The 27,051-nt window shown below is 65.8% G+C and overlaps 2 protein-coding genes across 7 annotated transcripts; both read left to right on the top strand.

Annotated features, from left to right (window-relative positions):
• Window positions 1-811: 811 nt before the first annotated feature.
• SLC12A9 (solute carrier family 12 member 9) lies at window positions 812-10,884 on the top strand. The gene is made up of 13 exons (XM_076341201.1): window positions 812-1,031; window positions 3,407-3,541; window positions 3,714-3,851; window positions 4,079-4,378; window positions 4,628-4,735; window positions 4,848-4,959; window positions 5,069-5,226; window positions 5,488-5,570; window positions 5,910-6,034; window positions 7,381-7,573; window positions 7,749-7,923; window positions 8,762-8,908; window positions 9,332-10,884. Exons 1-13 carry the CDS (start codon window positions 839-841, stop codon window positions 10,186-10,188), a joined length of 2,724 nt encoding a protein of 907 aa, XP_076197316.1. The 5' UTR covers window positions 812-838; the 3' UTR covers window positions 10,189-10,884.
• Window positions 10,885-15,966: 5,082 nt separating this feature from the next.
• Window positions 15,967-26,914, top strand: ECEL1 (endothelin converting enzyme like 1). 6 transcript variants are annotated; one of them, XM_076341199.1, is made up of 18 exons: window positions 15,967-15,997; window positions 17,959-18,848; window positions 20,953-21,021; window positions 21,176-21,286; window positions 21,852-21,944; window positions 22,285-22,409; window positions 22,836-23,058; window positions 23,211-23,309; window positions 23,406-23,480; window positions 23,976-24,079; window positions 24,297-24,355; window positions 24,520-24,571; window positions 24,701-24,768; window positions 24,890-25,014; window positions 25,295-25,360; window positions 25,593-25,688; window positions 25,866-25,942; window positions 26,175-26,914. In XM_076341199.1, the coding sequence occupies exons 2-18, from the start codon at window positions 18,105-18,107 to the stop codon at window positions 26,272-26,274; spliced, it is 2,286 nt and encodes a 761-aa protein (XP_076197314.1). In that variant the 5' UTR covers window positions 15,967-15,997; window positions 17,959-18,104; the 3' UTR covers window positions 26,275-26,914. The 6 variants fall into 6 exon arrangements, with proteins under 6 accessions (XP_076197314.1, XP_076197312.1, XP_076197310.1 ...); XM_076341197.1 differs by lacking the exon at window positions 15,967-15,997 and adding an exon at window positions 16,201-16,245; XM_076341195.1 differs by lacking the exon at window positions 15,967-15,997 and adding an exon at window positions 16,211-16,334.
• Window positions 26,915-27,051: the final 137 nt, after the last annotated feature.

Here is a 27,051-nt window from a genome sequence, read left to right as displayed (position 1 = left end):
GGAGGGAGGGAGGGAGGGACGGCGCCCCCGAGGGCCCCGATTGTCCGGTAATTGGCGCGGGCAGCCGAGCCCGGCCGGCACGGGCGGGGGGGGGGGGGGGGGGGGGGGCGCGGGGAGCGGGCACCGGGGGGGGCAGTATCGGGGTCCCTGGGGGCAGCCTGGGGGTGCCGGGGTCGGTATCGGGGTGCTGGCCACGGGGTGACTCCGGCCGTTGGGGGGTCGGGGACAGGGGGCGTGTGGCGATGCAGGGGCGCGGGGGCCGGTTTTGGGGTGCCGGGAGGAGTGGGGTGAGTCTCGGGATGGGGGGTCAGTGCCGGGTACCAGGAGTGGGGAGACCCCACGGAGGGCCGGGGGTTGGGGGGATGCGGGGTGTGGGGTGACGCTGGGGCTGGGGGGTCACTATGGGGGTGTTGGGGTGGGAGACCTCTGCGGCTGGGGGGGGCGGCGGGGGGGCCCCCACTACGGGGGTACATTTGGGGCCGGGGGCCGTGATAAGGGTGGGGTAGGGGCGGGGGCTGTGGGCGGGGTCAACAAAGGGGCGGGGCTAACCGACAAGCTGGGGCGGGGCCTATGTGGTTGGGCGGGCCCGGGGGCGGGGCGTACCCAAGGGGTTGGGGCGGGGCCTATCCGGCAACTTGGGGCGTGGTCTATCCGGCGGGGCGGGTCCTGAGGCGTGGCCTATCCGGCGGGTAATGGGTGTGGTCAGCTGGGAGGGGCGGGGCCGTGGGCGGGGCACGGCGGGTCGGGCCCGGGTCGGCGGGCGGGGCTGGCGGGGGCCGGGGCCGGAGCCGGGAGCGTTTCGGGGCCGGCGGGGGCCGGGGCCGGGCCGGGCCAGGCCATGGCGAGCTCGGAGCGGAGTGCGCTGCTCACGTACCGCCTGTGCGGCGGCTCGGGCGAGGAGGAGCGGGGCCGGGAGCGCGCCCGCGGCCGGGCTGCCGCCGCCGCCGCCCCCCGCAAGCTGCCCACCTTCCTGGGCGTCGTGGTGCCCACGCTGCTCTCCATGTTCAGCGTCGTCCTCTTCCTGCGCCTCGGTGAGTGCCGCTGCCCGCCTGGGCGCCCGCGACCCCCCCGGCCGCCGTCCGGGGCCCCCCGAGATTCACCAGCCCTGCCCGCCCCCCCCCCAGTCCGGGCCCCGTGTCATCCCGGGGCCCCGTGTCCTCCCGAGGCTCCTCGCGAGCCCCCCAGTCTGGAGCCCCAGTGTCCTCCCTTTGCCCTCCCGGTACTCCCCCTCAGCCTCCCAGTCTGACGTCCCAGTGCTCCGCCCTGAGCTCCCCCAGTTTGGGTCCCCAGAGTCCTCCCAGTGCCCTCTCCTGAGCCTCCCTCTCTGGAGTCCCAGTGCTCCCCTCCAGTGCCCTCTCCCGAGCCCTCTCCCGAGCCCCCCAGTCTGGAGTCCCAGTGCCCTCTTAGTGCCCGCCCAGATCTCCCCCAGGCTGGGGTTCCAGTGCTGTGTGTCCTCTCCTGACCCCTCCAGCCTGGGGTCTCAGGGCTCCTGCTGTACCCGCAGGATGGAAACCCAGTTAAGGACCTCAGTGCCCCCAGTAAGGGACCCCAGTCTGAAGCCCTAGTGTCCCTGGGGCAGGATCCCTGTGCCTTCCCAGTGCCTTCCCTAAGCAGGATCCCGGTGCCCTCGTGTTCCTCCATCCCCCAGTGCTGGGACCCCGCTGCTTCCCAGGCATCCCCAGGGCCGGGCTCCAGCACCCCCAGTACAGCACACCAGTTCTCTCCCAGTTCCCACATGGTATCCCCAGGGCAGGACCCCGGTGTCCCCCCCATCAGGCCCCAAGCTGCCCCTCCTGCTCTGTGCTGTTCAGAGGGCACAGATACGGTCCTAGTCTGCTCCCAGTTTGGGTTATGAGTCTGTTCTGGGCAACCTGGGAGAACTAGGGGGACAGGCTGAGCATGAACCGGGGGAGGTGGCAGCCCTTTGGGGGGGCCCTGGGGAAGGGAGATGCCCTAGCCCGGCCTGGGGCAGGCAGAGGCCCAGGGCAGGCAGCGTCTGCCCTGGTCCAGGAACAGGGAAGGCTTTAAGGCTTTTCCTCTTTCACTTTCCGCCTACAGAAAACCCAGGGCGGGAGTTGGCTGCATGCCAGGGAGGGCTGGTAGGTCCTGGGGGGGGCTTGAGCCCCTTCCCCTGCCTGCGGGACCCCCCAGGCTGTGGGCTGTGGGCACAGCTCTCCCCTGCCATCACTCACCCCCTTCCCACCCCCCTGCTTGGGGTCCTTGCAAAGGCTCTTACCCCCAACCCCTACCCCACAGTGGGCACCGGGGTCCCACTGCCTGCCCCGGCCCCCTGGCCCAGAGGTGCGTTACCCCGGGGGGCCCTGGGGCTAGAAGGGAAGTGTGGGGCGGAGGGGGAGGGGAGCTGCCGGGAAGAGGAACTGTCCCACCGTGGGGGGGCCGTGGCTCCCTCCGGCAGCCCCTGCTTCCCCCACGCCTCAAACAACCCCCAGATCTCCAAGGTGAGCAGGCCCTCCTGCTTACCCCCACACTGCTTTCAGGGCACCCTTTATTTCCCCCACACCCTCCCCGCCCCTGCTTTTGGCACTTGGGCACCCTTCAGCCTTCCAGGGATTGCAGGGGGTGCCCCCAAACCCAGCCTGTCTCCCCAGGGGCTCCTTGCGATGCCCATGCCCTAGCCATGCCCCGGCACCCCCCTTGCTGCCGGCAGGCATGGCTGTGGCCTGGCTTGTGGCTGAGATAGGGCATCTCCCTGCAGCCACGGGCAGCCCCTTCCTGCCCGCAACGCCGCCGGCCGGGCTTGCCTCCCGTCACCCCGGGCCGGGCCGCGGGGCACTCTGGGTGCCCTGTCCCGGGGGGGCGGGGAGCGGGGAGCAGTGCCCCGGCTGGCGGGGATGCCCTGGGGCTGCTTTTGCTTCCTGCTTTGCAGCAGGCAAGCGGGGCTGCAACACGAACCCTGTGGGGAGCCCATCAGCTCCTGGTGCCCGAGCTGGGGTGCAAGGCACCCCCTGCCCACTGAGGGTAGCAGCAGGGCACAGGGGTCCCGGCACCCCCCTTGCAGTGCCCCAGGGCCGGCAGGCAGCAGAGCCCCTGCCCTGTTTGTTTGCTTTTTGGGTGTGCCCCTCTGAGCTGCCCATGCCCAGGGTGCGCCTGCGCCTGATCATGGCACTGCAGGAGGATGGAGATGCCCTGAGGTGGGGGGCACTGGCTGGGCTGGCCCTGGGTGCTGCTGCAGGTGGGAGGTGGCAGCACCCCGGGGTGGGGAGATCCTCACCCTGGCAGGGAAGGGGGTGGCACATCTGGGGGGAGCTGTGGGCAAGGGGATAGGAGCAGCCTATGTGCCTCGGTGAGGATGAGGTCTGGGGGTTGGCTGTGCCCGGGGACCCTGTCTGGGGGGTGGTCCGTGCCCAGCTAATGGGCACGCTGCCCTCTCCCCCATCCTCGGCAGGGTTCGTGGTGGGCCATGCTGGGTTGTACCAAGCCCTGGCCATGTTTGCGGTGGCATACTTCATCATCGGTATGACGGTGCTGTCCGTGTGTGCCATCGCCACCAACGGGGCGCTGGATGCCGGAGGAGCCTACTGTATCCTTTGCTGTGGGTGCTGCCAGGACAGGGCATGTGTGCCAAAATCGGGTGACCACCCAGTGGCCTCGGGGCACCACGCTGGGGTTGTGACCCCCCTGGCCTGGGAGGGAGGGGTGGGAGCACCCAATGGTGGTCTGGGCTGCTGGCATCTTCCCTTGACTCGAGCAAGATATGATCAGCCGTGCCCTGGGCCCGGAGTTCGGGGGAAGCATTGGGATCATGTTTTTCCTGGCCAACGTGTGTGGCAGTGCCCTCTATGTGCTGGGGCTGGTGGAGGCGGTGGTGGACAGCTTTGGGATCCCGCCTGGTGAGTACCCCCATGTGCAGTGGCAGGGGACAGCGGGTGTCCTTTACCCGAGTAGCCCTAGCACCTTGCCAGGCATGCCAAGCACCATGCCCGGCATAGCTGGCATGGCTCGCCCAGTCCTCTGGCTGGTGAGTTGCTGCCCATCATGCCTGGCACAACACCGGTGGCTCTCAGCTCCTGGTGATGCCCCTTCCGAGCCCCACTGATCCTGGCTTGTCTCTGCCCAGGGCAAAAAGTGGGCGCAGGCGTCCATGTCCTGCCCCAGAGCTACTGGTATGAGCTGCTCTACGGCACCGTGCTGCTGGCCCTCTGCCTCCTTGTGTGCCTTGTGGGTGCCTCCATTTATGCCAAGGCCACCTTCCTCATCTTCCTCATCGTCGCGGGTGTCCTGGGCACCGTCCTCGTCAGCTTCTTCGCCACGCAGCCCATTGGGGTGCCCATCCGCCTGCCCTACTTAAATGGCTCCGAGACAGAGAACGGCTCCTTCACTGGCTTCTCACTCGCCACCCTGCGAGACAACCTGGGCGGTGAGGAGCGGCTTTCCCTACCCTGCCCACCATACCCACCATGGCACCTGTGCCCCAGGGAGGGGTGACACTGGCACCTCCACATTGGCAGGGGCTCACCAGAGGGTGGGGGGAGCTTGCGGGCACAAAACAGGTGCCATGGGATGGTTTCTCCCGTAGTTTGTGTATGGGGACTTCGAGGAGAGGGTATATGGTGGGGCTATGCTGCCTCGGACAGCGCGTCACAGCCTGTGCCCGTATGTCCTGCAGGCGGGTATGGGGTGGACTACACCACTGGGCAGATGATGAGCTTCAGCTCCGTCTTCGCGGTGATGTTCAACGGCTGCACCGGCATCATGGCAGGCTCCAACATGTCAGGTACGGGCAGGGAGTGCTGGGCTGGGTGGCACCAGGAGCGGGAGCTGAGGCTGAAGGAGAGCAGGGGGGTGCTGTGCCTGTGGGCACTAATGCCGCCTGCTTCTGCCCACAGGGGACCTGAAGCGCCCAAGCTACTCCATCCCACGCGGCACCATCTCTGCTGTGCTCTTCACCTACCTCGTCTACAACCTGCTGGCTTTCCTCATGTGTGCCACCTGCAGCAGGTACAGCCACCCGTCCCCCCGACAGGGCCATTGTGCCAGGGTGTGCCCAGTGCCAGGGCATGCTGGCCCGAGCCAAGGCGGGTGCCAGCACGTGTGTGTCCCTCTCCAGGACCCTCCTGCAGAAAGACTACGGCTTCCTGCGTGACATCAGTATCTTCCCACCTCTGGTCACGGTGGGCATCTACGCTGCCACCCTCTCCGCGGCCATGAGCAACCTCATTGGGGCATCCCGTATCCTCTATGCCCTGGCCCGGGATGATCTCTTTGGTGAGTGCCCGGAGCGTGCCTGCACCTGCCAGACCCCACCCAGCAGGTTGTCCCTGCCAGGGACCAGTCCTGGCACCAGGCAACCCTCTTGCTGGTGTGGGGTGACGTTTTATGGGTTGGCATGTGCCCATGGGTCACCTGCGTGCCCTGGCGTTTGCCTGCACCTCAGCACTCAGGGTGGGGACAGGACTCCTGGCTGGTGGCCGAGCCTGTTGGTGCTCACCCAGGTCCCCCAGCCCAACCTCCCTGCTCTGCCCACAGGCCGGGCGCTGACACTGGCCAAGAAGACGTCTGCGAGTGGGAACCCCGTGATGGCAGTGATCCTCTCTTGGCTGGTGGTACAGGTGAGTTTGCTGGTGATGCTCCTTTCCCAGTCCCACCGGGTGAAGGTGGGTTGGTGCCTGGGCTGGGTGTCACGGAGCCTGGCATGTCCCCCTGCCCCGGGGGGATCCCCCTGCTCCGGGTGTCCTGTCGCGACTGTGCCCTTCCCTCCCCGAGCCCATAAATGAAGGATAAATCACACCAAGGGGCAGGGATTCATGCCCATGTGGCACTGCCCGTACCCTTTCCCGGCACGCCGCTGTGGGATGCTCCAGGCTCAGCAGGGCTGGCTTGGGCACATGCCAGCAGTGCCATCCCGGGGGGTGCATTCACCCTGTGCCTCCCCTCCCTGCTCTCTGCAGCTGGTGCTCTTCTCCGGGAAGCTCAACACCATCGCGGGCGTTGTGACCACCTTCTTCCTCCTGGTTTACGCCACTGTCAACCTGGCCTGCCTGGCACTGGAGTGGGCATCGGCCCCCAACTTCAGGTACCTGCTGGCACAGGGGAGGGAGGCTGCGCTCAGATGCTGAGCAGGCACCCATCTGTCCATCCGTCTGTCCGTGGCTCCCTTGCCAACCCTCTGCCTGCTGCCCCTCTGCGGGGCAGAAATGCTGAGCACCCCTCTCCTGGGCATTAAGGGGGGCAAAGACACCCCCATCCCTCAGGAGGGAGAAGGGGCCAGGTCCCGGCGTGGCACTGGCTTGGCACAGTCCCCGTGCCCTGGCACCACTTTGCTGAGCGGCTACAGATAAATCCAGCACCACCGGGTACCACCCGCCCCCTCCCCTTAGGCTTTCCAGAGGTAATTTATAGCCTGTGCCTGTCCGGCATCCCCCAGGCAGCTTGCCAAGCGGTGATGGAGCCCACGTTCCATTAGCGCTAATTAAACTAACGGGGAAGGGGGAGGGAGGGGGATCCTGGGTGGGGGGAGGAGAAGATCTTCCAGGAAGGAGGATTGTGCGTGGCAGGCAGCCCCAGCCTGGGGTGGGGGGTGGGGGGTACCCTGGCACAGGGCTGGCCTGGTAGGGCTGCCCAAATCTGGGGGGGCACAGCAGGGGTGGCTGGGGGGAGCCTCATCTCCCTGCTGGGTGTTGCCTGCTGCCGTCGGTGCAGGGTACTGTGCCTCTGAAGCAGGGAGAGTCCCCCAGGGGGGACAGAGGCGGTGCCCAAGCAGGGCTGAGTGGCACTGCCCAGGGGTCTCCCAGAGCACCCCATTCCAAAGGGAGAGCTGGTGTCTGTGCCAAGGCTGGGGCTTTGCCCCCCCCAGCTGCTCCCTTGGCCGGGCACGGATGGGGCAGGATCGGTGCCTGGGGGGAAGGCTGCTAGGGTGGGTGGCGATGGTCCCCTTGCCCACCTCACATCTGGTGCTCCCCCCTCCCCACACTGAGGTCTCCATCAAGCGCAGCGGAAAAGGATTTTAATTGCCTTTCAGGAAAAACAACAATTAGAGAAAATAACAGCTTCTTGCCTCCCCGCCTCCGCCTGCCTGCACCAGGCTGAGCGGGTGCCGTGGCCGCCGGCACTGCCACGCGCTGCCCGACACTACCTGGCCTCCGAGCCGTGCCAGGGCAGTGCCGTGCCAGCCCCATAACCATCACTACCCCTGTTTGCCAGGGGCTGGCAGCAAGGGGCTGCCCGATGCCCTGGGAGTTACAATTTCCCCTCTCTGCCCTCTCCTGCAGGCATCTGGGGTGCCCAACATGCCCTGGGCTGGCGCAGCAGGGTTTGCTGGGGGTGGCTAGTTGGTACCCTGGCACAGCCCCCCTTGCCGTGCCCGCCTTGCAGCTGGCATGGGGGCCACGTGGTAGTGGTGTCCCCTTCTCCCTGCTCCAGGCCCACCTTCCGGTACTTCACCTGGCACACGTGCCTGCTGGGCATCGCAGGCTGCTGCGTCATGATGTTCCTCATTAGCCCTGTGTCGGCCTCGGTGAGCCTGGGCTTCCTCCTCCTCCTCCTCCTCGCTCTCCACTACCTCTCGCCCAGCAGCACCTGGGGCTACATCAGCCAGGCCCTCATCTTCCACCAGGTGAGCTCTGTCCTCCTCCACTGTCCCCTCCTGGGGTGGAGAGCTGGTGTTCCCAAGATGGTGTCTCCATGGCAGCTCCACCCCGGGCAGCGTGTCCTCGGGGCTGGCATCCCCATGGGTGGTTTGCTGAAGGAAGGAGGGTTCCTCACCTCCTGCCCTCCCTCCCTCCCTCCAGGTACGGAAGTATCTGCTGATGCTGGACGTGCGGAAGGACCATGTCAAGTTCTGGCGCCCACAGATGCTGCTGATGGTACAGAACCCGCGGGGCAGCGCCCGCCTCATTGACTTTGTCAATGACCTCAAGAAGAGTGGCCTCTACGTCCTGGGCCATGTCGAGCTGCAGGACTTGGGTGAGGGTCTGCCCTGTCCCCAGCGCTGGTGGCCTCTGCCCCTTGCTGGGGGGCTCCCAGAGTCTATGGAGTGCCACCACTGCCCAGCTCCTGGCTGGGCAGGGTGGGCATAGTGGGGGAATGTCAACACTTCGGGCACATGTGTGGCACTTTGGGCTTGGCACAGTGTGGGGGACATAGGTGGCTTGTGTCTGTCCCATGCCTCCTTGCATGCTTGCACACGTCCTGCATGCTTGCACATGTGTGTGCTCAAGTATTCATCCCTACATGTGCACATGGGGCTCCTGCACGTGTCAGCACTGGTGTGCACACATGGCATGTGCCACCCGGGCTCCTCTGGGCCCCTGTGGAGCACAGTCCTGTTGCACGGGTCAACACCTGTGCACACCCAGCACCCACGTGGGCACATGCTTGACACAGCCTTGCACATGTGTGTGCCTGTGTCCATCCTCACCTCATGCCTGTCCATGTGCTTCAGGCATGTTTGGACCCTGGTGCGTGTTGGTTTGCACACGCATGCTCCCTGGCACATGCCGTGGCCATCCCCATCCCCGCCCCAGCAGATGCATGGGCTCTGCCCCCCCCCACCGTTGCCGTGGTGACTAATGGCCTGAAATTGGGGAGGGGGGATGGGGCTGCCTGGGTATTTTTTATATATTTATGTATAATTTCATATCTCTGGCTGGAAGCACCTGCTTCCACCCTCCCCATCTTGTGGGTGCTGGGGTGGGCACAGGGGTTGGCACTGGTTTTGCAGGGGGGGTGCTGCGGGGACACCAGGGTGAGCCCCTGGTATGGGGTACCCGACCCCCTCATGCTGTTCTCGCTCCCCACCCAGACACGCTGCCCTCGGACCCGCTGCAGCCCCAGCAGGACTCGTGGCTGAGCTTGGTGGACAAGCTGAATGTCAAGGCCTTCGTCAGCCTCACCCTTGCGCCCTCAGTGCGGCACGGCGTCCGGCAGCTCCTCTTCACCTCTGGCCTCGGTGAGTGGCGCCCAGGCTGGGCACGGGTGAGGGTCCACCCTGCTGCCCCTGTGGGGTGAGAAGTGCCATGGGGTTTGGAGGCACCTGGGTGGGCAATGCCAAAGCCAAGTTGAGGCTTGGAGGCATCTGTGTTGGCAATGTTAAGGGGCTTGAAGTCACCTGGATGGGCAATGCCAAGGGGGTTGGAAGCACCTGGTGTGGGCAGTGCCAAAGCCAAGTTGGAGCTTGGAGAGGTGTTGGGTGGGCAATGCCAAAGCCAAGTTGGGTCTTGGAGGCACCTGGGTGCATGATGTTGAGGGTGCATGAATCACCAGGGTGAGCAATGCCAAAGCCAAGCTGGGGCTTGTTGGCACCTGCAGTGCCAGGAGGGCTGGTGGGGCCCTCCAACTCTGCTCAGCTGGGCCGGTGCGGTCTCTCCGGCAGGTGGGATGCGCCCCAACACCCTGGTGCTGGGCTTCTACGATGATGCGGCACCGCAGGATGGTCTGGCCCGGCACCCTGCCTTCACCAGTGCCCGCGAGGAGGTCCCCCTGGGCTTTCCCCCGTTGCGGGCACCCACCGCCCCCAAGCTGCTGTCAGCCCGGGAGTACGTGGGCATCGTGGCTGACGCCCTGAAGATGCTTCGCAATGTTCTGCTGGCCCGGCAGCTGGAGAGCCTGGACAAGGCCTGGGAGCTGCGGCGGGCCGCCAGCCCCCCGCCCACCATCCACGTCTGGCCCGTCAACCTGCTGCGGCCTGACAGTGCCCGCTACGCCGACACCTGCAGCCTCTTCCTGCTGCAGATGGCCTGCGTCCTTAACATGGCGCGGGCCTGGCGCCGGGCCCATCTGCGCCTCTTCCTCTGCGTGGAGGCAGGCGCCATGCCCCATGCCCAGGAGGAGAAGCTGCGCCAGCTCCTCAAGGACTTGCGCATCCAGGCCCAGATCCAACTGGTGCCCTGGGATGCCGTCACCCGCCTGCACTGGCAAACCCGACGGGGACCCCCGGGGGGTCCGGCGCCCATCGGGGCGGCAGAGGAGGAGGAGGAGGAGGAGGAGGAAGGGTCCGTGAACTACCCGGCCAATGCCACCCAAGTGTCGGATGAGTACGTCTGTGCCGCCAACAGACTTGTCCTGGAGCAGAGCCCCACGCCAGCCGTGCGCTTCCTCTACCTGCCACGGCCACCGGCCGACACCAGCCTCTACCCACTCTACCTGCACCAGCTGGAGCTGCTCACCCGCGGGCTGGGCCCCACCGTGCTGGTGCACGGGGTGAGTGCCGTCACCAGCACCCAGCTCTAGGTCACCCCTCCGGATCCCCCCCGGCTCCCTGTGCCCTCCTTCGCCCAGTGCCTTTAGCAGCCCAAGCCTGGTGATGTCCCCAGCTCTGGTGTCCCCGCCCTGGCGGGCAGGGAGGGGTCGGGGGCCGGGTGCAGGGGGATGGGTTGTTTTTTGGGGGGTGTCTCCTGCAGAGGATTACAGCTGCCCTGGCAGGATCCGGGCACAGCCCTGGTGCTGGCCGGGCAGCATGGTGCATTCACGGTGCCTTTTTTTTGGGGTGGTGGTGGTGGATAGTGGGGTCCCAGGGGGGGCCAACCACTGGGTGCCCCAGTTGGCTACTGGGAGCCCCTTGGTCGCACCCTGCACCCCCCCTTCCCCGTGCTTCCCCCCTCCCACAGCCCCCAGCCTCTTCTCTGCTGGCTCCTCCGGGCACCCAGCCAGCAGCAGGGATTGATTAAAGGCAGCCTCGACCTTGGTGCCCCGGCTCCCCGCCATCCTCCCTGCCTTTCATTAGGAAAAATTAAATGGGAAGGGGTGGGGGAGGGGAGCCCGGATGCCTGGGTTCCCTGCATGAGGCTGGGGGGGGAGGGGAGCAGCCGGGTGCTGGCCCTAATGGCTGTGGGGTATGGCACCCCAGATCTTGCTCAGCACCCCTGGTGCTGCTGGGTGGGGGGCACCCAGATGCTTTAATCTGTAGGGCCCCCCCATGGGGTCTGAGCCCCTGGTCCTGCCAGGGAGGGGGAAAATGATACGGGGGTGGGGGGGGGTGGCCTCACCTGGACACCTGTGTCCCCCCAGCCTTGCTCTGGGACCTGTCTCATGGGGCATGGCCACCTCCCCATAATGACCTGCATGGGGGAGCTGGCATTGCCCCCTGCCCCCCGCTTATTGATTAGAGGAGGGCAGGAAATTGCCTGGGCGCTGGGTGATAAATCCATCAGGTGCCTGGCAGGTGGGCAGCACGCCCGGGCACTGCCTGATGGATCGCTTCTTATTAGCCCTGGCGTGGGGGGGGGCTGTTCTGGGCCAGGCTGGGCTCCAGTGGGGGGGACAAGTGTGGCACTGCTGCCTGTGCCCACTCTCGCCAATCCAGGCACTGCCAGCTGGCAGCTCTGCTCGGCCAGAGGGCTGGAAAAACCCAGGCGGCCGGATGCTGCTGGGGGGAAGAAATGGGGGGGGGGGCCTTGCTCCCCACATTTTGCAGTGGGTTGTGCCTGAATTTGTGCACAAATCCCCACCCCGGCGGGTGGGCAGGTGGCTGGGGCTGGCTTTGCTCCCCACAGCGGGAGGTGGGTGCCCTGGGCTGGGCACCATGCGGCCCCCAGGGTTTATTTACAAACAAGCGGGAGCTGGCACAGGGCAGGCGGGCACCAGCGGGACCCAGCGGCCTATAATGTTAATTATCGCCACGTAATTAAAAGCCCATAAAAAGCCTTGCACTTCATTAAATTAAAGCTTCCCCGCACCGTGCCGACAGGCTCCAGCAGAGTTAACCTTGGCCATGCCAGGCACCAGCTCTACTGCAACTGGGGACCCATGGCTGGGGGTGTACGGGACCCAAGGCCAGGGGCGTACAGCCCCCCCATGGCGTTGTAGGGGGACTGCAGCACTGCACACGCATAGGCACCCCCCAACACCATTCATCATCCCTGGGCCACGTGTGTCTGGGCACACACAGGGAGCACACCCGGCTGCACACACGGTGTTGCACACATGGGGATGCTGTCCCATTCGGAGATGCCCACATGGCATCGCATGGACATGTGTGCCCATGCCACCCCTGCAGACACGCCATCACATGCACCAAGATGTGGGCAGGGGGCTGATGTGAGTGCACATGTGCACACCCAGATGTGCACGCACAGTGTGCATGGCTGTTGCAAAGGCAGGATTGCACGCCGGCGCACCAGCTCCGGTGCACCAGCTCCGGCACACAACGCCCACGCGGCACACTCCTACACAAACAGCATTTCTAACTCCCTCCTAACGTACAGACTTGCAGACAAACAGACACACGCCCTGTGTCTTCTCCAGGCTCCCCCACCCATCACTGCTGGTGCCTGGAGAGGTGATGGGCTGTGGGGAGAGCACCCATCTGTGCCTGCCCCCTCTGTGCCTCAGTTTCCCCAAGGGCTGTGCTGTGCCGTGAGGGGAGAGGAATGCATGGGAGATCCCCAAACCCTCCTGGTGGCTGGGTGCCCTGCGTCAGGGGTGCTATGCCGAGGTCTGGGGGGGATGCAAAGTTGGGGGGGGGGCAGCATACAAGGAGGGGCACGTATGCATGGGGGGGGGGTGTGTGTGTGTGTGCGTGTTAAGGGGGGATATGCATGGACTGGGGGGGGGTGTATGCACGTGCACAGAGGCAGGGGTGCTGTGCTTGGGGGTGTGTGCATGTGCACATATAGACACCCCTTGTGCACATGCATTGGGGTGTATATATACCCACCCCTAGCCATGATGCGCTGATGGGCACACAGGGCTCAAGGTCGGGGGGGAGCCAGGGGAGTGCACGCACCTGTGAACACAGGGTGTGCAAACTGGCAGAAGCATGTGCCCGGCACCCCTGGGCACTGTCGCAGAGCGGGGCCGTGGGCAGGGGCCGGTCGGGGGGCTGCGGGGGGCAGGTGCCGGCGGGTGCCTGTGCCCCAGCCCTGCGGGGGTGGGCAGCCAACGGGGCCTCAGCTATTTCTTGGAAATTTTGCAGCATTCATTTCAGTGCAAATAAAAGCTGTCATTGCCGGAGAAATGATACTGATCGGGGTCTGAAAAGACAGCAAATTACCCGCCTGAAAATGCACCGCTGGAAAAAAATGCATATTAAACACACAAAAAGGCACTTTGCCATCAGCCGCGCTTCCCCCGCCGCTCCAGAATAACCACACTTTACATAATTCTCCCTCTCCACCTCCGAATTAATTTCGCAGACAGAGGCAGAGGCAACCCTCTGACAATAGCAGAGGGGAGACGCGGTGGTGGCGGGGGGGGGGAGCAGGGCCGGGGGCTGCTGGGGAGGCGCCTGGCTCCAGGCTGGGGGCGCGGCGGGTAACGGGGTGCTTAGGGTTGGGGGGGACCAAGGGGTTTGGGGGAACAGGGGTTTGGGAGGGTTGGGTCCAGGGGTGAGGGTTGTGGATGCTGAGTGGATGCGCCCAGCTATGGGGTGGAGTGCTCCTCTCCTTCCCCCCCCTCCCCTTGGGTGCTGGCGACAGGGTCCCTTGGGGTGGGGTTTGTGGTGAGATGACCACCCCAGCAGGCACGTCTTGGGCCAAATGTTTCCTACGAGGGACAAACCCTCACCCCTTAACCACCGAGGTGAGCCCACTGTGTGCCCGCCCCAGAGCCTAGCACCCTCCCTGGAGGCAGGCAGGCCCTGGTGAGGTGCACATACCCAGTGTGGCAGGGACCCCCATGCACCCCCCTGCCCCACTCTCCCACTTGCAGTGCCAGTTATGTGGGTGCACCCAAAGGGCACTGCGAGGCCATGCTGCCCACCCAGGTTGACACCCCCAAACTAGCATCCCTCTAAGAACCCCCCGGGAACCTGCCCCACAGGGCACGAAGGCACTGTGCCCAGCAACCCAGCACTGCCGAGGGGGAGCAGCGGGTGCAGTGGGGAGGGGGGGTCCAGCAGCAATGGCGGGGGAGTTTGGCTGGCCGGGTACTCAGCACCGAGGGGCTGGTGGAGGGGAGGGCGGGCAGCGAAGGTTGGCACCGCGCTGCTTTGCATTTTCAATGACAGACCCATGCCGAGTGCTCGGGGGAGTGGAAAAATCTTATTTGTCACCTGCTGGTGGTGTGCGGAGGCTCCTGTGCCGCGGCTAATCTTGGGGAAAAATAAGGATGCTGGCGGGGTGGCCTGCGGGATGGGCAGGGCGGAGCGGGGCTTATGAGGTGGGTGCTGTCCCAGGCCCTGCTCGGGGTTAGAGCTGTGGGCCACAGGACGGGCAGGACCCCTGGGTCACACCAGCCTGGTCATGCCTGGGTGTATTGGCACCGGGGCACGGATCCTGCCTGCTGGGGGTGCGTGGGCTGGGCAGCACTTGTAGGCATCCCGGAGCAAGTTCCCTGTGCCCCCTGCCCTGTCTGCAAAGGCACAACCTCTTTTCCTTCTATCCCAGCTTCAGGAGCAGCCACTTGCCTCTCAGCACCAGCTCCGCAGGTTGGCACTGCCCACACATCCTCTCGGGGCACTTGGCAGAGATTTCTGGGGGGAGACGGCACTTGGAAGTGGGTGCAGGCACTGCCTGACCCCCCCCATATCTACACACAGGTGCCCGTCTGGTGCCTGCTGTACCCTGGCTTCTCGAGATGCCAACTCCTGCGGGACACTGCAGCGCTTTGCGGCCGGCTCAGATTTATCCATTATTTTATATCTACACGCCTTTAATTTTTACAGCCCTGTTGGAGCAATACCCAGGGCTGTTAATAATGCCAGCCCCCCCCCCCAGCCCCCCCGCCTCCAGTGTGCATCCATCATGCTCCCACCAAGGTGCCAAGTGGGTCTCGGGGCTGGGTAAGTGCAAGCATGAGGAGGCTGGTGTGGTGGCACCCAGCCCTGTGCCCCCACCCTCTAGCCAACGCCCCCCCCAACCCCCCTGTGAGCGGCAGGGCCGAGCACCCTGTGCCCACCCACGAAGCAGCCTGGGTCCAGGTGCCCTTGCACCCCACTGGGGTTGGTGGTGCCCAGCTGGTCAGAGTGCCCAAGCCAGGGGCGTCTCTTTGGTGGGATTCACGGAGCCCCTCTGCCCTGCTGTGTGCCCCAGGAAAGCTTTACTGCAACATCCCAGTACGTTGTGTGTGAGCGTGCCAGGGTACGTGTGCCTGTAACAGGAGTTGGACAGCAGTGCATGTTGGAGTATGTGTGTGGGGGGGGGGCACAGCGTGTATGTCTGTACTGGTGTGTCGGTGTGCATGGGTGTACATGTGATGTACATGTGTGCCACTACCTGTGCGTGTGCTGTTGCATGTCTCGGTGCTGCAGCAGGCACCTTGCCCGGGCTGTGCCCAGCACCCCAGCATCCCAGCATGGGAGAGTGCAGCCTCAGCCACCCCAGGCAGTGAGGGCTGTGCCCGGGGCCAGCCCACGGTGCCCACTGGACAAGACAGCGTGTCCCATGCCAGCTGAGCCACCCGTCCCACACCAAGCAGGGTCTCTGTACTGTGTGTGGCACAGCACCCAGTATGTGCTGCCTGGGGCTCCAGCGCCCAGGAAGACTCAGGGGCCCCCTCTGAGCACCCAGGGCTGTGCAGACATGGCGGACAAGGGTGGCAGGACACCCCTGAGCATGGTAGGCAGGACGGCCGCGTGGGGCTGGGGTACGTGGCCACTGTGGGGGGCTGCTGCAGGCGGTGGGAATTGCTGGGCTATAAATCTCCTTGCTGGGCCCCCCCGTGGCAGAGCGGCTCACGATATTTATGTTGGGGATTCATCTGCAATGCAGTTTAATATTCCCAGACCTTCATGTGTGTGCATGTGTGTGTGAGTGCATGGCCCCCTCCCCATGCCACCCCGTGCCACCCCCATGCCCACCCTCTCACTCGGAGCCTTCCGGGCTCCATCTCCTGCCCACCCACAGCCCTTCCCCCTTGCACCCACCCTGGCAGGACGGGACGGGCCCCTCAGGGTGCCCGGGCACGGTGGGAGGTGCCGAGCCGCCGGGATGCTCCTGGCACAGGCCGCCGGCCATGCCCACCCGTGCCTCTCCCGGGTGCCGGGCTGCCGGGGGGTGGCAGCAGCGTCCCTGGACGGGGGATGCCAGGCAGAGTGGCACTGCCAGCCCTGTGCCAGCCCCCCGGAGTGGGGGTGCCCTGCCTCCCCGCCGGTGGGGATGAGGTAAGGCTGGCGGGTGGCACAGGGCTGCTCCATTTGCATAATAATCTCGTTAATGGAGCCTGGCCTGCGGGAGAGCCGGGCTGGAGACGCCACCCCCTCCCCGCCCCGCTGCCTCCCTCCGGCCCCGCCGCTCCGCCAGCCGCGGCGCGGGGCGCGGAGCGGAGCGCGGGGCGCGCAGCCGGACGGGCAGCGCCGGGCCGGCCCGCCAGCAGCCCCGGGCAGCCTGCTGACATCCCCCGAGCAAGCCGGTGAGCACCCCCGAGCACCCCGGGCAGCATCCCCGAGCATCCCGGGCAGCGTCCCCCGAGCATCCCGGGAGCATCCCCCAAATGTCTCGGTGAGCAAGCGGTGAGCGACCCCCGAGCACCCGCGGACATCCCGGGCAGCATCCCGGGGAACATCCCCCGAGCATCCCCCGAGTACCTCGGTGAGCAGCCCGTTGAGCACCCTCCGAGCAGCCCGGGGAGCACTCCCCGAGCCTGTCGGCGATCACCCCGCGAGCATCCCCCGAATATCCCGGGAAGCACTTCCCGAGCATCCCTCGAGCAACCCTCGAGCATCCCCCGAGCACCACAGGCACCATCCCGGCAAGCACCTCCCGAGCATCCTGGGCAGCATCCTCCGAGCTTCCCGGGCAGCATCCTCCGAGCTTCCCGGGCAGCATCCCCCGTGAATCCTGGGCAGATTCACGTGAATCCGTGAATCCCCGGGCACCCCCGAACATCCCCCGAACATCCTGGGCAGCATCCCGGGTAGCGTTCCCCGAGCATCCCCGGCACCCCCCGCCCCCCCCGAGCCCCGCCGCGCCGCACCGTGCCCGCCGCCGGCCCCGCAAACTTTCCGGCGGCGGCGGCGGCGGCAGCTCCTCGGCACGGGCACCGCCGGGCTGCCACGCCGGGGCACAACTTTGCCCAAGTTGCGGAGGGAGCGGGGGGCCACGGTGCTTGGGGGGCCCCGCCACGGGGATACCGGCCACCTCCCGAGCAGCTCTTTGTCCCCAGCCTGTCCTCCCCCACCTGCAAATCCGGATGCCATTCTGCACCGAGCAAGGATTGGGGTCCCCTTTTGAAGCCCCCCCTCCCCCAACCCGTCTATGCCCCCACCCTCCTTTCCCCATGGGCAGACCCCCTCCTCCCCAGCATGGCACCCCTGCCAGACACCTCTGCCCCTCATGCACCAGCCAGCAGAGAGGGGTTGGGTGGATGGGGGGGGGGGGGGGTTGCTGTGAGATATCCATAGGGTCCAGGGCTCCCCCCCAGCCTGGAATTAACTTTGTGCACAGATCAGGCACCGCGCCACAATTTGACAGAACACAATGCAACACGGTGCACCATGACCCAACCCAACACAATGCAACGCCATGCCATGCGCCCTGGTGCAACGCGATGCAACCTGATGCAGGGCCACACAACCCGACCCAACCTGCAACATCCCAACCCAACGCCTTTGCCCTCAAATCTCTCCCAAAGCCCCACAAATCTTCGCAAAGCCTCTCTTCCCCAAGCTGCTCGCCCCCCCCCCCCCCTCCATACCCCACCCAGAGGGACTGGCAGCCCTGTGCGTGTGTCGTCCCCCCCCCCCCCCCCCCCAGGCCAGGATGGGCTCTCACGGTGCGGTGTGAGGATGGACTCACTGGACCACCCCAGACATCCACACGGTGTGGTGCTCTCGCTGGTGCACTGGGTGTGTGTGGGGTGTGTGTGGGATGGAGCTGTGCCAGGGGCTGAAACCTGCTTGGGATCATGCAGGCAGGACCCTGCCCTGTCACCAGAGGGGCTGGCAGAGGGGCAGCCATGGGGTAGAGCTGCCACCGAGCACCTGGCACCGGGGCCAGTCCCAATGCCACCAGCGGGACACACAGGCAGGGACGGCGATGCAGGCAGCGATGACGGCAAGAAGCAAACCCCCCCCGCCTTGCTCCTCCCAACCCCCCCCCCAACCACCTCCTCTGCCTTTTCCAGGAGCTTCCTGACTCACCCGGGCATCCTCCACCACCTCCCCGTGGCGGGCACAGCTCCACCATGAACCGTGGGGTACCTGAGCCTGCCCACCGCCTGCCCTGAGCCCCCTGTGCCCGCGCTGCCCGTGGGGAGCCCCATCCCCGGCCATGGAGAAGACCTACTCATTGACAGCCCACTACGACGAGTTTCAGGAGGTGAAGTATGTGAGCAAGTACCAGAGTGGCACCCTGCCCAACGGCTTCGCCCTCCAGTTGGGCACCAGGGCCAAGAAACGCCGCGGGGGGCTGCCGCGCTGGAGCCGCCGGGAGGTCTGTCTGCTCTCAGGGCTGGTGTTTGCCGCAGGGCTCTGCATCATCTTGACGTGCATGTTGGTCCTCAAGTACCTGGCGGCCGAAGGGGACAGCTACTGCCTGGAGGGGTGCCAGGAGAAGAAGGCTTTCCTGCGGGCGTCCCGCTTCCTCAGCGCCAACATGGATGCCACCATCGACCCCTGCCAGGACTTCTACTCCTTCGCCTGTGGCGGCTGGCTCCGGCGACATGGCATTCCTGAGGACAAGCTGGTATACGGCACCATCGGGGCCATCGCCGAGCAGAATGAGGCCAAGCTGCGGGCGCTGCTGAGCCGCCCCGTGCGGCGCCGAGCCCCCGCCTCAGCCGAGAGAAAGGTCAAGGAGTTTTTCCGCTCATGCCTGGACCGGGCTGAGATTGACCGGCTGGGCCCGCGGCCCATGCTGGAGGTCATCGGGGAGTGTGGCGGCTGGGATGCCCCCCCAGGCCGTGGGGACCTCAACGAGCTGCTCTACAAGACGCAGGGGGTCTACAGCGCTGCCGTGCTCTTCTCCCTCACCGTCAGCCTGGACGAGAGGAACACCTCCCGCTACGTCATCCGGGTGAGGGCACCCTGCCCCTGGAGCTGTCCCCCCCAGCCACCCTCCTGTGCCGCTGACACCCCCCTGGTGACACCGTCCTTGTCACGGTGGCACCAGGTGCCTGCCCGGTGTGTGGGTTTGGCTGTAGTGGCCTCTGTCCCTGGGGACCCCCCCCATCCCCCTATCTTGGGACCCCAGTGTCAGGCTGCCCCAGGGTGAGGGTGGCACCTCCAGGATGCGGGGAGGATGCAGGCGGGGGGGACATGGGCAGGGGGACATACAGAGTGAGGCGGTGCTGAGGACAGCCCAGCGGGGCACCAGGGTCTCCAGAGTGCCAGCGGCCAAAGCCCCTCACCTTGGCATCCTGGCTGCCATCTGCACACAGGGGCCAAACCCTAGGAGGTGGTAGGGGGAGGTTACAGGGGGAGGTGACGACAGGGGGATGCCCGCTGGCCCTACAGCACTGGGCCAGGGTGCCAGGGCTGTTGCCCATGGCTTTGTCAGCCTTCCCCATCCCTGCCAGCCTGTGTCCCTCACCCCGTGGTGCCACCGGGGCATGGGTGGGCTTTGTCTGGGTGGCCAAGCCTCAAGTACCCTTGGTGGGTGTGGGAGTACAGTGGTAGGCACGGTGGGGGCGCAGCAATGGCGTGGTGGGGATGCCATGGGGGGGGCACGGTGATGGGCATGGGGGGCTACGGTGGATGGCACAGCAGTGGGGCACAGCAATGGCACAGTGGGGACATGGGGGTGGGTACAGCAGGGACACGGTGGGCATGGGGGGAGCGAGGATGATGATGGCATGGTGGGGACGAGGTGTTGGGGATGGCCGGGGCACTGGGGGGACACAGTGGTGGGGAGGCAGCCTCCCCGTTCCCTGTGAGATGGTGGGGCTGGGACCGAGTGGGGGGGGTGGGGGAGGGTGGGGGGGTGTGAGTGTGAGTGTGAGCGTGCACGTGAGCGAGGGTGAGGGGCCAGGGAGGAGCAGGGCCGTGCTGACGGGCCGCGCGTGTGTACACTAGGGGGAGCGTGTGTCACAGGGAAAGGGGTGGGTGGTGGCGGGGCTGAGCGGGAGGGTGCAGGTGTGCGCGGGGTGTGACAGCCTGGGCGTGGGGGGAGCTGGGTGTGACAGCCAGGGCTGGGTGTCAGGGCTTGGGGGTGGGGGTGGGGGTGGGGGTGTGCGTGTGTGTGTCAGGGTGTGTGTCGGGGGGGGGGGGGGGGGGTGAGAGCCGGTGTGCGGTGGGTGTGAGTGTGACAGGGGTGTGTGTGAGGAGGCTGGGGGGGGGGGGGTGCGTGTGTGTGAGGGCTGTATGCGTGACAATGCCTTTGTGGGAAACCAAAGGGGGGGGTATGATGGGGGGGAGGGAAAGTCTGGGGGTGCCTGTGGGTGTGCGGGGCAGTGCTGCGGCTGTGCACATGGGGGGGGGGGCTGGGGGGGGGGACACGGGACGGGGGGGCAGTGAGCCAGAGAGAAAAGGGGGGGAGTGTGTATGTGTGTGTGCATGGAGGGGCAGGGGCAAACTAGATGGTGCATGCATAGGGGTGTGAGGAGGGGGTGAGCGTGCATAGGTGTGTGTCATGAGGGGTGAGTTACAGATGTGTGTGTGTGTATATACATATATGTGCAAGTGTGTTCAGGTGTGTGTATGTGTTAGAGGCTGTGCTTGTGGCTACAGGATAGCAGTGTGTGTGTGTGTGTGTGTGTGTGTGTGTGAAGGGTGGGGGTGTCCATGCACCGTGGCTCATCCCCGCAGCTCCCCATGGGGTAGGCTGCAGCACAGGAGTGGGGCCAGCTGTGGGGCAGGTGTGGGGCCACCATGGGGCAGTCTGTGGGGCCACACAAGTCAGGCCATGGAGCAGGGGCCTGCCCTGTGCCCAGCATTCCCAGCCCATTGCATGCTGCCCACTGCAGCTCTGGCAACCTCTGGCAGGAGGGAAACTGAGGCACAGGACCTGCCCATGCCCAGGGCTGACCCACCGTGCTGCCACACCACAGCTCCCAGGGCGCTGGGGCACCCTGCAATAGGGGGGAGGCAGGGGGTGCCTTGCCAGGGCAGACTGGGGGTGTGCCTTGCCCAGCACAGCCCCCACCTCCCTCTGCTCATCCACTGCCCCCATCTCCCCCCAGATCGACCAGGATGGGCTGACGCTGCCCGAACGGACCCTCTACCTGGGGCAGGACGAGGAGAGCGAGAAGGTGAAGGGGGGGCCACCGATGCTGCAGGCATGAGGACACCAGGAGAGGAACCAGCACCCAGCATGGGTGGCAGATGGGAGGGCACCCTGCTGTCGGCAGTTCTGGGGCCGGGGTGCCTGTGGAGTGGCACTCAGTGTCCCTTCCCTTGACACAGATCCTGGCCGCATACCGGGTGTTCATGGAGAGGCTGCTCACCCTCCTGGGGGCTGAGCATGTGGAGCAGAAGGCCCAGGAGATCCTGCAGCTGGAGCAGCATCTTGCCAACGTAAGGGGGATGCCTACCCTGGGCTTTGGGGTGCCCTTGCCCAGCCCTTGGGCACCCCAGTCCCAGATCTTTTGGGACCTCCATGCCTAGTCCTTAGGGACCCCATCTCCATCCCCTTGGGAACCTCCACTCCCAGACCTTGGCGACCTTCATGCCTGGCCCTCAAGGATCCCAGACCCTTGAGGACCCCGTGGCAGATCCTCAGGGACCCCAGCCCCAGCATCTTGGGAAACCCCAGTCCCAGCCCTTGGGACAACCACTCCAGCCCTTGGGGACCCCTATGTCCAGTCCTTGGGAACCCACTCCAGTCCCTTGAGGACCCCATGCTCAGCCCTGGGGGACCACTATGCCCAGCCCTTGGGTGGGGGACCACTATGCCCAGCCCTTGGGTGCCCCAACTCCCAGGCCCAGCCTTCAGGGCCCCACTGGCAGCAGAGGGTTCCCAGGGCAGCAAGCCAGGAGTGTTGTGGATCAGCAGCCCCGCTTGCCCCAGACCTGTGCCCCATCCCTGTGCCACCTCCAAGGCGGACAGTGGGATGGTGACAGCCATGCCCACCCCATGCAGATCACGGTGTCCGAGTATGATGATGTGCGGAGGGACGTCAGCAGCATGTACCACAAAGTGACCCTGGGCGAGCTGCAGCGCATCACCCCTACAGTGAGTACCCCTGGTGCCCAGCCTGCCACCCCATATCCCCCATCTGCCCTGTGGCCCACACTTGCCCCTGTCCCCCTGCTCCATGTCCTCTCTTGCTGCCAATCCCGTGTCCCCCAGGCCAGCCTGCACCCTGTGTAAGACAGCACAAGCCCCAGCACAATATGCCAGTGTCCCCAGAAATGTCCTTGCTGCCCCCCCATATAAGTCCACTTGAATCCATCCTGCACGTTCCTGGGTGGGAAGGGGTGGTGGGAGGCTGGAAAGCCTGGAGGGGCTTTCCTGCGTGGTGGCATGGAGGGGCGGGGGTCCCTTGCCCCTCCAACAGTGCCCACCCTGGCAGTTCAAGTGGAAGCGCTTGCTGGACCGCATCTTCCACGACAACTTCTCGGAGGAGGAGGAGGTGGTGCTGCTGGCCACTGACTACATGCACAAGGTGTCTGACCTCATCCGTGTGACGCCCAGCAGGTGAGGGGGGCTGGCACCACCTGTGCCCTGGCACCTTCCCCAGCCTGGCAGGGGGTTGGCAATGGGGTGGGCACAGGGTGGCTGTGGCTGGTGCCCCCCATCACCCCCATCCTGGGAAGGCCAGGCTGGGCAGGGGGACTCCGGGGAAAGGCCCTGGGAAAGGGCACTGTCGTGGGCCCCACAGCACCCTGGTTGTGCCCGGCCACCTGCTGAGACCCTCCCATGCTAGAGGTCACCAGACTCATCACACAGCAGGGAGGGACACGGTGCCAGCCCGTCCCCGGGGCCCCACAGGACATGGTCACCCCCATGGCCTGCCTGGTCTCCAAGCAGGGATGTCCCCACCCTGGTGCACGCTCCCCACCCTCCCCGTGTGCCTGAGGACATGCCCAGCAGGGGGGGCCTGATCCTGTCCCCCATCACCAGGATCCTTCACAACTACATGCTGTGGCGCATTGTGGTGGTCCTGAGCGAGCACCTCTCCACCCCATTCCGTGACGCCATCCACGAGCTCTCCAAGGAGATGGAGGGCAATGAGAAGCAGCTCGAGCTGGGCAAGATCTGCCTGAGCCAGGCCAACAAGCACTTCGGCATGGCCCTGGGCGCCCTCTTCGTTGAGGAGCACTTCTCCTCTGCCAGCAAAGCCAAGGTAGATGATGCTGCCTGTGGGCATGAAGCCACCGTGTCCCTCCTGTCCCCTTGCTGAGGTGCCCGCCACCACCTGGCACCTCCCTGAGGACTGGCTGGCAGGGTGATGGGTGGTGAGGATGCTGTGCCAGCACCTGCGGTGACCCACCATAGGTGCAGCAGCTAGTGGAGGACATCAAATACATCCTGGACCAGCGCCTGGACGAGCTGGACTGGATGGACGAGGAGACGCGGAGAGCGGCCAGGGCCAAGGTTGTGGCCCCCAGCGTGGACCCCTGCCCTTGCCTCCACCACGGCCTGGAGGCATGGGGGATGGGGGCCTGACCCCGCTGCTCACTTTGCCCGCAGCTCCGGTACATGATGGTGATGATCGGGTACCCCGACTTCCTGCTGAAGCCGGAGGCCATTGACAAGGAGTATGAGGCAAGGGGTGGCCCAAGGCCACGCAGGGGTGTGGGCACATGGAGGGGGGAGATGGTCCCCGCATCTGCCTCAGGGTCTGCAGAGACCAGGATGGGGAGATGCTGCCCCAAAACAAGCCACCTCCTGCTAGCTCATTGTGCCCACCACTGGCACGGCCACAGCCACAGCCACACGGGCAGTGCCATGCTGTCCCTGGGGTCTCAGATGATGTCCCCTTCCCCACATTGCACCCCCCAGAGCTCAACCCCATCCTCAGCAAGGGTTGGGGGTGCCCCTAACCCTGCATGGCCCAGGGACCCCACGGAGGTGTCGGATATGCAGCCACCCACGTGGGCACACAGAACAGGACATGAGGACACACTTGTGCCACATCCAGCCCACGGCCACAACCCCACACCCTCAGTCCCCAAGGCTCATGGGGGTGGGAGGATGACCCAGCCCTGCTCCCCACACTCTTGGGGCTGGCATGCCCCTGACATGGCCGTGTCCCCCCAGTTTGAGGTGGACGAGAAGACCTACTTCAAGAACATCCTCAACAGCATTGCCTTTGGCATCAGGCTGTCAGTGAAGAAGATCCGGCAGGAGGTGGACAAGTCTGCGTGGGTATCCCCTTGCCCTGGGGGGGGGGGCATGGGGGGCACAGCACGGCCCCACCGATGCCCCCTGTCCCCATGCCCGGTTGCACCCCATGGGGTGCAGGCAGGAGGGCACAGGGCAAGCCAGGAATGCCCCCCTGACACCCCAGCTGTCCAAGGGGGTGGCATTTCTGTGCCCCCCGGTGCCCCCACAGCCTGGCACCGCTGTCTCTCCTTGCAGGTGGCTGCTGCCTCCCCAGGCGCTGAACGCCTACTACCTGCCCAACAAGAACCAGATGGGTGAGGCATTGCCTGGCCCTCTGGGCTCAGCCCCCCAGGGGCAGGGGGTGTGGGGAGGCCCCGAGGTGGGGGGCATGGTGCAGGGTCCCCTGGTGCCAAGTGATGCTGCAGGTGGGCATGAGACAGGGTGGCCCCCCAATTGCAATGCTCTCCTGTGTCCCCAGTGTTCCCCGCTGGCATCCTGCAGCCTACCCTCTACGACCCTGAGTTCCCGCAGTGAGTGTGGGGCTGGGGCATGGGTGGGGGGTGCCAGGGCAGGGTATGGGGGTGCCAGGTCCTGGGGTCACCACCATCCCTGCCAGCACCGTGCCCTCCACTCTCTCACCTCTGCTCCCCCTGCAACAGGTCTCTGAACTATGGCGGGATCGGCACCATCATCGGGCACGAGCTGACCCACGGCTACGATGACTGGGGTGAGTGACCCCACACCCCGTGCGAGGGCGGGAGGTGGGTGGACAGGGTGCAGCCAGGCAGGGTGGGGGACAGGATGCCTGGGTCCCTCGGGACTACTGGTGGCAGCAATTGCCTTGGCAGGGGGACAGTACGACCGACACGGGAACCTGGTGCATTGGTGGACGGAGCGGTCGTACAGCAAGTTCCTGAAGAAGGCGCAGTGTATCGTCAACCTCTACGACAACTTCACCGTCTACAATCAGCGGGTGAGACCCCCCCTCACCCGCCGGGCAATGCCTGGGCACACACTGCCCTGGGGGGGTGGGGGGTGGTGGAGGGGTGGGGATCCCCTCTGCTCCGTGCCCACGAGAGAGCATGGCTCTGCCCTGCCCAGCCCTGAGACCTGACAAGTCATCACACCTCAGCTGGGAAATTCCTCAGGGCACTGGGTGGGGGAAACTGAGGCACAGCCTCGGTGCCAGGGTGGGGATGGGGGATGCCTGGCTGGGGGGGGCATCTCCGCTCACTCCATGTCTCTCTTGGCAGGTGAATGGCAAACACACGCTGGGGGAGAACATCGCTGACATGGGGGGGCTCAAACTCGCCTACTACGTAAGTGTCCCCCCACCCTGGGGTGTCACGCCCCCGGCGGGGCCATGGGGCAGCTGCTGATGCCATCCCCACGGGGGGGGGGGGGGGCAGGAGACCCCCCAGCCCCACCTTGCTCCCTGCAGCAGGGAGCAGGCCTGATCCAGCTTGCTGGTTGCTGGGGGGCTTTGGGGGGAGGCTTGGGGCAGGTTTTGGGAGCACCCAGGCTGTGCTGAGGGCACCCCTTATTCTCCAGGCCTACCAGAAGTGGGTGCGGGAGCATGGACCCGAGCACCCCCTGCACCACCTGAAATACACCCACGACCAGCTCTTCTTCATCGCCTTCGCCCAGGTGAGCCCCTGCCCTCCCTACACGTGGCATGTACCGGGGCGGGGGGGGTCACCGAGCGTGGAGCCGGTGGCCCCGAGGGATGGGGCAAGAGCCATGCCGGACCTGGTGCCCACCGGTGGGTGCTGGGACCCGGGGTGCCCCATCTGGCTCACCCATGGGAACCTTTCTCCCCCACAGAACTGGTGCATCAAGCGGCGATCCCAGTCCATCTACCTGCAGGTGCTGACGGACAAGCATGCCCCAGAGCACTACAGGTACCGGCTGGCCCCAAAATGGGGGGGTACGGCAGGTGCCAGCTTCCCCATGTCTGGCAGTGCCATGCAAATTGGGGTGGGCACCAGCATGGCACCAGAAGGCTCTGGGTGGGCATCCCTGGAGCAGGGGATGGGGTGCTGCTGGGGCGAGCGGGTGCCCCAAGCAGGGTGCATGGCAGCAGCGGGGGGGGCAGAGGGTGCTCAGCTCTGAGTTGCCCCCCTCTCCTGGCAGGGTCCTGGGCAGTGTCTCGCAGTTCGAGGAGTTCGGACGGGTTTTCCACTGCCCCAAGAACTCGCCCATGAACCCAGCGCACAAGTGCTCAGTGTGGTGAGGCTGATCCCCCCCGGCAGGCTGGCACCCGCCATCCCCATCTCTGCCCGAGTGCCACCCTGTGCCCACTCCCCACCTCCTCCCGTCTCCCCCTCCTGCTCTCCAGGCAAAGGGGGCACCCCCAGGTGATGCAGGAGGTCACTCCCCCAAAGACAGGCACCCACTGGAGGGGTGAAGGCAGTGGGGAGACACTCGGGGTGGGCATGAGCTCCAGCCCAGAGGCAGCTGCCTCCTGCCCATCCCCTTACTACCCCCTGCCCTGCGAATTGCGGGGGCCCTGAGTCCCCATGGAGGAATGAGGCAATGCAGGGCACCCCCCAGGCACCTGTGTACTCCCTCTTCTGTCCACCCACCCCAAACCCTTCACCCAGCCCTACCACATCCAGCTCAGTGCTGGTCAGGGCAGGGAGAGTGAACCAGAGCCACCGTGGGGCTGCCCCACGCCAACCCCCCCCCGCCCAGTGCCCTCCCTGGTACCCCCATGCCAGCCCCATCCTGTCCCCACATCAGCCCTGCCAGCAGGTGGGCACAGCCGGCAGGGCTCAGGGCCAGGTGATGCCAGCCTGCCCCAGGAGCGTGGGGACACAGATGCCTGCTGTATTTTTTGCTGCTGTTTCTGGTCAATAAAGTGCTGGATATGCCGGGTCAGTGCAAGGGGCTGTGGCCAGGGGACGGGCAGCAGCGGGCAGCACCCCCAGCCCTGCCTGCAGGGCACAGAAACCCACACACCGCTAAGATGCCTGTGCCACCAGCGTCACACCCCACGTTTATTAACCAC

The sequence above is a fragment of the Aptenodytes patagonicus genome, chromosome 6 (genome assembly GCF_965638725.1).
Source record: "Aptenodytes patagonicus chromosome 6, bAptPat1.pri.cur, whole genome shotgun sequence".
NCBI classification, from domain to species: Eukaryota; Metazoa; Chordata; class Aves; order Sphenisciformes; family Spheniscidae; genus Aptenodytes; species Aptenodytes patagonicus.
The sequence above is the reverse complement of the archived record's forward strand: the minus strand, read 5'-3'. Positions and strand labels throughout refer to the sequence as shown.